The sequence below is a fragment of the Macadamia integrifolia genome, chromosome 13 (assembly GCF_013358625.1).
Source record: "Macadamia integrifolia cultivar HAES 741 chromosome 13, SCU_Mint_v3, whole genome shotgun sequence".
Taxonomy (NCBI): Eukaryota; Viridiplantae; Streptophyta; class Magnoliopsida; order Proteales; family Proteaceae; genus Macadamia; species Macadamia integrifolia.
The window spans coordinates 4487141-4496163 of record NC_056569.1 but is presented as its reverse complement, the minus strand read 5'-3'; the positions used below and the strand labels follow the sequence as shown (position 1 = coordinate 4496163).

The 9023-nt window shown below is 37.7% G+C and overlaps 1 protein-coding gene across 2 annotated transcripts in view; it reads left to right on the top strand.

The window, feature by feature from the left end:
- Positions 1-9023, top strand: part of LOC122059273 (sterol 3-beta-glucosyltransferase UGT80A2-like) — a 65616-nt gene that overhangs the window by 19651 nt on the left and 36942 nt on the right. Inside the window, exons 3-5 of one of the 2 annotated variants that reach the window (XM_042621976.1) lie at positions 498-740; positions 6742-6828; positions 7900-8011. In XM_042621976.1, coding sequence (XP_042477910.1) covers positions 498-740; positions 6742-6828; positions 7900-8011 — 442 coding nt within the window. The remainder of the gene's footprint in view (positions 1-497; positions 741-6741; positions 6829-7899; positions 8012-9023) is intronic. The other variant, XM_042621977.1, reaches the window with a different exon arrangement.

Here is a 9023-nt window from a genome sequence, read left to right as displayed (position 1 = left end):
AAAAAAAAAAAAAAAAAAAAAATCCTGATCTTCCTTTCCTCTCCCTATCCAATTGTGTAGGTCTGAATTGGTTATTTTTTATGAAATCTTCTTCGCTTCCCCTTGATTGTTTTACTGGATAGGGGACAATAGCTTTTGGTATGGTGTAACTGTAACCCATGTAAATTAATTATCATGAGCCTATTCTGTATCCAGCTTTTGACTTTATAATTTCCTTGTTATAACAGTATTTTCTGTTTGATAAATCCCTGATTGAAACTTGCTTGCCAGAGTGGCTCTCGATTGCCATATCTATTAATTAGTTATTTCTTATGTTCCCTGTCAATGTTTGATGAATTGAGGATTCTGTTATTTGTGGTGGTTGTTCTTCTCAGGCGATTCTGCATTCTGTTCAAATTTTTTTGTCAGTTATTGAGATACCTCATTGCCCTTTAACATTAAAACTTTTTTGTGATTCTGATTCATTTTGCTCCTTAATATGCCTTCACAATTTGCAGCGCAAGTTGTTGGAACGAATAGCTACTGTGAACGATGATGGGACTGTAGAATTTGAAGTTTCTGTGGATGTAGAAACTCCAAATGCTGATGTTGTACCTGAAAGTGTTCATCATGAAGCTGTTGATGAAGAACCTCTGGATCCAACAGACCTTCAATGTATTCCACCACTTCAAATAGTAATGCTCATTGTTGGTACGCGGGGTGATGTGCAGCCATTTGTTGCCATTGGTAAACACTTGCAGGTTGTTTGGACCTATTCTCCTTTTTATGAGCTTATGCTTAAGTTTAATTTGTTGTTTCTTCTTTTGGATTGTAGCCTTATCCCAACTAAATAGGGTCCGCTACATGGATCTGTGCAATGACAATACAGAATAGAAAAAAGGTAAAAGGAAAGTAAAAGGAGAGTAACACAAGAATAACTCCAAAAAATCCGACCTAAATGGGGTTGACTACATGAATTCTTGCCCTCAAATCAGCTCTATTCGAGATCATATCAAGGATTAAACCTAAACTATGCACGTCTTTCCTCACTACTCCTATGTTCATTTTAGGCCTGCCCCTAACTCTTTTAGTGCCTTCAATCTGAGTCAGATCAGTCCATCTCTCTTGATCAAAGAAAATTTTTAAGTTAATTTGCTTGCTTATAGTTTTTGGGGTAGGTGCCCCTAATGATGGCAATGCCGAAGGTGGGGCCCTCATTCCTAGTTTCTTTTCTGGGTGCTGCCAGTGTAATGTTTCCTTTCTTCTTTGTTTAATAAAATTGATCCCTTTTGATGCGGATCCAGGTTCCCAAAATCAGGAATTGGATCACTTAGGGCCCACCAGAATGACTAAGAAGCTCAATGCAATGGTTGTATTCTTGTAATTTCAGAAACAATTTTAAGAGCTTAAGAGAGAGGAAAATAAAGAGTAGGGTCAAACTGAAATATAAAAGTAGAAGAGGAGGGGTAATGTGTAATTGTTAAAGTGAGGGGGAGGAATATTAGAACACAATTTCAGGACAGGGGCTTTTATGTAATAACAGGGAATAAACTCTTAAAAAAAAAAAAAAAAAAAAAAAAAAAAAAAAAAAAAAAAACCTGTTTCTTCTTCTTATCGTGAGAACCAGAAACCAGCGGAACAGAAAAAAAAACTCCGATCGATCGGACTCCTTTGATAGAGCTTGGTTTGACCTGAACTTCGAATCGAAGGCCAGCCTTAGGGTCTCTTGACTCCGACAAATAAACACTTCAAACAAGAAGTAAGAGGAGCTGTATTGTCCCTGCGACTCAGATCTGGCGGTAATAGGGAACCAGATCTGAACTTGGTCTTGAACCTCTTGATAGAACGACCTTCTGGAGACGAGATTCTAGGGCTAGGGTCGCCTAGGGAAGGAAAACCCTCCACGAAAATCTCAGTCCAAGCAGATCAAGAATGAGGGAGATATATCCCTTTGTTTGGGACTGCAACTACCGCCCAGAAACAGAGAAAAGAATACAAACCAGAAAAGGAAGAGAAAAGTAGAAGAAGAAAATAGAAAGAGAAGAAAGGAGAGAGTCACGGTAGCCAAAGCTTCGGCCAAGTAAACATCCAATTTCAAATCAAAATTTCAAATCTAAAACTGAGTTCTTCTCTATTACATGACTAATATAAAGGAAAAATCAAACAATTAATGAAAACTACTTGAAAATGGAAACTATTCTAAAATTAGAAGCTAGCTAATTTAAAAAGAAATTATTTTTAAAACAATAGAAAATCAAATCAAAAGATATTTCTTTCCTAAGTCCATCGTGCAACTGCATCACCTTTAGAAAAAAAAGATCAGTTCACCTTATTAGTGTATCCCAAGGTGTTTGTTAAACATAGCAATGCCACCTAGTAGCAATGCCACCTAGAATGACTTTCTTGGAGCTTATCATGAATTGGGGCAACTCCTAGATCAGCTATAATATAATCATTGTTTACTTTATCCTTCTTAGTTTTGCTGTACATCGATCTTAACATTCTCATTTGTGTTACCCAGTTTCTCTATATGACACTTTTGTATTGCATACTTCATGAAATTAATGTAGAACTAGGATGACAAGTGATTCTAATCCTAGGCATGATCTGAAAAATCTGGCTGAATAGAGAGAAAAATGAGATCTCACAAACCGTAGCTTAGATGGAGCTGAAACTTGGAGTAGATGAAGGTCCTAGATAGGTCAACAAACCCTTAAAAGACGAGACAATTTGGATGGCTGAATTGACAGTTATGTTGTCAACATGAATCATGAAACTTTTGACAACTTTCAATATCTTGAGATTTCAGCTTTTGATGAACCTCAAATTTGGAGCAAAGATCCCTCATGTAATGCCCAACTATCCTTCAAAAGAAGGGCTTCAACTGATGGCTGGTTGTGAAGTTATACTCGAAGAATTAAAATGGAAACTGTATGGCTGTTTTGCAGAACAACAGCTATAGGCCTTCAAACTGGTCTTCTGATGGTGCTTTTAGGCTTCAACAAACTTGCTTTAATCACTCAAACACTCTCTCACAGCAAACAAATAAAAGAAAAATAAGAAAAGAAAGAGAATTCGATGGTGGGGTTGAGAAGGGGGAAGAAGAAATAGTGAATGGGCATCTCACCCCTCAAGGTAATAGCTATCTCAGCCATGAGTAAACAATTAATTTTTATTAACTTCAATCTCTCCTTTTTCATTATAATCAATGGCTTTAAATAGCCTTAACTTGGACATTAAAAAAAAAAAAAAAAGAGCAGAAAAAAAGAAACTAATGGACTGAATTAGGAGTTTCTAATTTGTGTTTAAGTTGCTAACAAAGTAAGAATTAATTAGAAACTAACAATTATACACGAAAAAGAAACTAACCTAAGTTACAAAATAGAAACTTCTTTGACTAACAAAATAAGAAACTAAGGCACTGTTTGATAACGCTTTTAGAAGCGTGTTTTTTCCGTTTTTCTGTGCTCAGAAACGGAAAAACACCCCAAAAACTGTTTGATAAATCTGTTTTGTTTCACCTGTTTTTTGAAACATAAATAGAAATTTATGCTCATTTCTGTGTCTAGAAATGTGTTTGACGAAACAAGTCAGACTTGTTTTTTTGTTTCTTGGAACAACTTGTGGGCCAAAAAAATTGATGAACCCCAATGAAAAGTTGCATCTCCCAAGTCCCAACCTAGCATTTACCTTTCCTGACGGCTTTCCAAAGTTCGAAGATTCTCCAGGGAAACGAGAAGGAATACACTGAATTTTTGCTTTGCTAGTGGAAGCCTTAAATTCACATTCGTCAATTCCTTTGTGAATTACTTCCAATTCTCTCCGGACCCTCATGAATCGATTAGTGAATCATTGTTGTGGATTGAAGTTCGAATTCCCCAGCAAAACGCACACCGACCCAAGGAATCTACCCAACCCTACTCAATTCGAGAAGCATGTTTATCAAGCACCAAAAAATCCGTTTCTGTTCCCAGAAACGTGAAAAATCGTTTCTGCTCTAGAAACAGCAGAAGTGTTATCAAACAGTGCCTAACTAGACTAACTTGCTCAATAAGAAAATACAAACTAACTTAAGTGAACTAAATAAGAAACTAGAATAGAAGATTTCACCCAAAAGTACTGTTCAGTTAACAGTTTTATGTGAACAGTAATGCATGAATAGTGTTTTTAGACTCTTGTTTTACTCTTCTTCTTCAAGCTTTGGTCTACTTCAACTTGGCCCCTCTTAGAAAAAATTCGAGCTGTAGAGTGTAAGAATGATTCCCACATGGTGTACATCCATCAACAAACCATAAAAGAATTCAGGCAATTCCTTGATCACTTGGATGTAATCGTAGAGGCTGGCTGATGATCCTCAAGGTATTTCAGGGAATGACGTAATCCACATGCTCAACTTCAACATCTTCATAGGTGTGTCCATGGTATCGTCTTCTAGCTCATCTTTTACTTGTTCTTGCTCATCTTTAGTCTTGGGCTCGTCAAGGAATTCTTCAGTGCTAGAAATTATTTCAAGAGTACAAATATCACGATCATCTGTTGCTCCTTCAATTTCAGCACCTTCATCATTGTCTTCAGTGGTGGCGTTGGCAACCAATCATCGTCAAGTTGTGGCTTGTGTACTTGCATAATTGGGTTAGCTTCAAGTGCTGCAATGACAGAGTTGGTGTTTTGACGGTAGGGACAAAATTTGGCAAAATGTCCAAAGCCTCTACATGGAAGCACTTGATTACTCCTTCAATAGCCATAGGTGTTTTACCCTTGTCCTATGTAGCTTGTGGAGCTTGGGTCGGGAGTCCACTAGGCCTATTTGGCACAAAAGTCCTTTTAACTTCAGTGGGCTGGTTATATCTTCTAGGGGCTGATTTAATCAAGTCTTCTACCTCTAAGGCCTTTGTGATACATGCACTCAAATTTGGGAGTTCTGTCACCCCAATTTTATCAGGGATTTCATGGCTTAGTCCCAACTTGAATCGAGATATAAGCAGTTCCTCAGCCTCATGATAGACACCTGTACGTGAGAGCAAATCATTAAACCTATAAATGTATTCCTCAACAGTAATAGTACCTTGTCTAAGAGTGTTGAACATGTCGTAGAGAGAATACAAGGCCTCAAATTGGGTTGAATTAGAACTCACAAGTTAGGGGGAATTAGAACCTTCACACCTGATCCAAATAAGGTCTGAAATAGGTCTGAGTAACCCTCCCAGTGATCCCCAATCCAGGCTGCAGCAGTGCAGCAGTGCAGCAGTGCAGCAGTGCAGCAGTGCAGCAGTACAGCAACAGACCCCTTCGCTGAACTAGGGTTCAGCAGAGAAACAAGAGAAAAGCTGCAGTTTGATTTTGGCTGGATAGACAGGGCTGAAAACCTGGACGAGTGTTACTCCAAGTATGGCCTATAAACCCTCTGAAGGGCTTCCTGAACAGGTGGCTGGTTGGAGAGATATAGAAGAAATCGATTGGGGCCAAAACTCTTACAGTTGACTGAATTCGATCCTCCTCTTGGCTGCCTTCAATCTGATCCTTTGATGATGCTTCTGAACTTCAAACAAGCTTGAGTCGGTCACTCAAACACACTCTCACAGCAATCAAACAAGTAGAAAGTAAGAATAAGAAGAGTCAGATGGAGTTGGGATAGATGTGGGTGGGATATGGCAATCTCAGCCTTGGGCCTCTCACCCGTGGCTATCTCAATCAGGAAGTTTGGAGCAATGGCTACAATTCAATAGTTCTTCATTAATTCTCAAAGTAGTACGTTGGTCTTTCTTATATAGACTTAGGCACAGCCTTACAATTTTGAAACTAACCTTATAGGAAAGTATATGAAAAAAGGAAACTAACATGTTTTGCGACTAATTATTGACTTGTAGACTAAGAAAACATAAAAGACATTAACAAGGACCTTCTAGAAGGATACTTGACCTGCCTAACTTGAGGTTTGACTAGTCAAACACAGGAAGACAATTTATAGCTGTATAAGGAATCACAGGCCACAAAAGAAGCTTCTGGACAGGCTGGATCGATGTCTGCTTGGGGCTCTTCTAGAAGACCAATTAGGGAAGTAAAACATGCTCAAGTCAAGGGGCATCTATGCTGGTTTGATGTCTGCATGTATGGACCAGCATAGGACCAAAAAATGAGGGCCAGCTGGCTGGCTTGATCAGCCTAAAGGCTGGTTGGGCTGGCTGTCTTTATTCCATTTGTAATGGAAGCCAGTATGGGTGTCTACATCACACCTAACAAAAAAACAAAGTTTGGGGATTTAGAGTGCTCAAATCGTGGATTGAAAATAGATATGGGAGAAAAAGAGGTAAAGTTGCAGTTCTTTTTTTTTTTTTTGGGGGGGGGGGTGTTAAGCATCACTAGATTAGGCGAAAAGGACTCGAATCCTGTCGTCAAGCTGATATATATTTACATATTGCATAATAAGGTGTTTTATGTTTCAAAACTGTATTTTATATGTATTATAATCATATCCATGCATTTCTTGACCATGCGTATCTTGCATCTCTCCAATATGGTGTCTCTGACAATCACCCCTCTGATCGAACACCTGATACCGATACTTATATCCTTGACTCTCTCTATGCATTGTATAATTGTCAATGATTTGAATGTTCAGTCTCCCAAGTTGTAGCTTTATAATAGGCACAAGTTCTGGTGGGTTTTCCATTGGAACACATTTACTTAATTACTGCAGACTTTTCCTGGAGCTCCAAGAAGTGTCTAATTGTTCAAAACCTGCGTATAAACTTTTTGATGCAGGCAGAATGCAGAGAGGCCCAAAAGAGCTTGTTGGATGCTGGAAGGCATGATCCAGAATTAAGTTCCATTTTAGAAGCCCAACCAAAAGTTAGTCAGCCTGAAATATCAGAGCCTAAATTTGTGAAAATGTTTCCTGGAAGGAAGAAACAACCATGTGCAATCCTCATGGAGTTCTGTTGATAATAGTTAGTCTTTAAACAATCAGGCTAGCTAGAAGATGAATAGAGTTAATTTTCATTTTCATAATGAGTTTAAGAAAGTTATAGGATTAGGTTGGTTTACATTGATCGGTATTTAGTCAAGTTGTAGATATGTTACCTGGGTATTGTACTTCATATTTTTTGTGTGGTTGATGGAAAAATTTGTGTTTGCAAGTCTACGTGCTTTTTTTATGCCACGCCCTTCATTATGTGAGGGTGATTATTCTCTTCGTGGGTTGGGTGGATTTTCAATTTCAAGTTCTGCAAGGGCTTTTGGAGTTTATTCTTCAACAACCAATTGGATTAGGTCATCCATCCTTTTTAATCATTTCTGCAATTTTGTTACTTTCCTGTTGCAAAGCGAGCACACTTAGCTTATTGATCCATTCGTGTTGATCTCCTACTTCTAAGATTTATGTGAAATTCCAATTCTAGAGTTAGTTGTAATGTTGCTCATAATTTGCGCTTTTCTTTCTTAGCCTTTGGCTTTGGCTAAGGTGAGGTTCTTAATTTCAGAAGAGGACCATTATCTGATCTAGTTGCACCTTTAATCTTGGGAAAGAAATTCTCATTTTTTATTCCAGATCTGGTTTTCAAGTGTTTTTTTCTATTTAATGTTATTTTATCCTGGGTATCAATTTCATTGCTACATTCTTATTTTCAGTGGAATTGTAATCTCCTAATCTTTTCAGGATTTGAACTTTTCATCATAATTTGAATAGGGATTTCACAACTTTGCCACGTTTTTTTTTACTGAGGACTGACTAATTATTGCATGAATTTTTTATGTTATTTCTTTTCTTACTAAGTGATGTTTCAATTGTACCAAAAAAAAAAAAAAAAAGTGATGTTTGAACTTTTATTATTAAATATTCCCCCCCCCCCTTTGAACTACTAAAGTGACATATCTGAAAGATTCCTTTGCCCTTACTTGAGGGACACTCATTTTTGCACGCAGGACTTCGGGCATCGTGTTAGGTTGGCAACTCATGCAAATTTCAAAGAATTTGTTTTGTCAGCTGGGTTGGAATTTTTTCCTTTAGGAGGGGATCCAAAAGTTCTCGCTGGTTGTAAGTGACCTACATTTTCTCCTTAAGCACAAACAAGTAGCCTCTTGGATTTGGAAAATTGGAACTTCTGCATGTTTTCATATGTATCAAGTGCATAGTTGTTGAGCTGTTTAGGATTGCAGAGGATTTCCCATCCTTTTTCTTCATAGCTGTGAAACAAGATAAAATTCTGCTTTTCTATTTGGTTTGCACCTATTTCCTATTGTTCATGTGACCTTTTTTAGTAACCTCATTAAGTATGTGGCGAGGATTTGAAACTATGCCTTTGTTTATTGTTCTTTTATGCACTGGCTAACTGTATTTTTATTGTGTGGTCCATTTGTCCATTGGAATATCTGTTTACTTTTGCGATATTTTGGGCTTATCATGGATTCTTTTTCAAATGGAAAATTATACAGTTGAATTGAAGTATCTAATCTAAAGTTGTAGGGATGACAATGGTTCACGTGCATGCTGCCTTTTTTTTTTTTCCTGAGATGCATTTCAGACAAAAAGGCATGTTAAGTTTGCATAGCATTAACCACAATATTTCCAACTTATAACCTGAACGATCTTTACTTACTCTTTCATGTTGAGAATCATGCCTTTTGGGTGCTTTGTTCCCCGTAAAAATTTCTAAGGCTGTGCAAGTTTCTTCTTTTCGCCTGTCTTGTTCAAAAAATTTCCGCCCCTATAGTTCTCTCTGGATTTCATCGGAGCTCAATTTGCCAATAAACTGGTCATATCATTATTTCACCTCAGAAGCTTTCCCATGCTTCCTTCTTTTGCTTCATCATCTTTTGCTTTCGTTGATTGTAGAGTAATTGAGACTGTTTTTCTTATCCTCTCCAAGAAAGATTGTCCTAGTGCACGTGGCTCCCGCTATTGCAGTGTATGGGAGGGGCAAATGTACGAAGCCTTACCCCCTGCTTCGCAGGAGAGACTGTTTTTCTTTCCCTCTCCATTTTTCCATTTTATTTATTTATTTTTTCCCTTCTTAGTTTATATAGCTTCTGTTGAATATTGAAGCAGT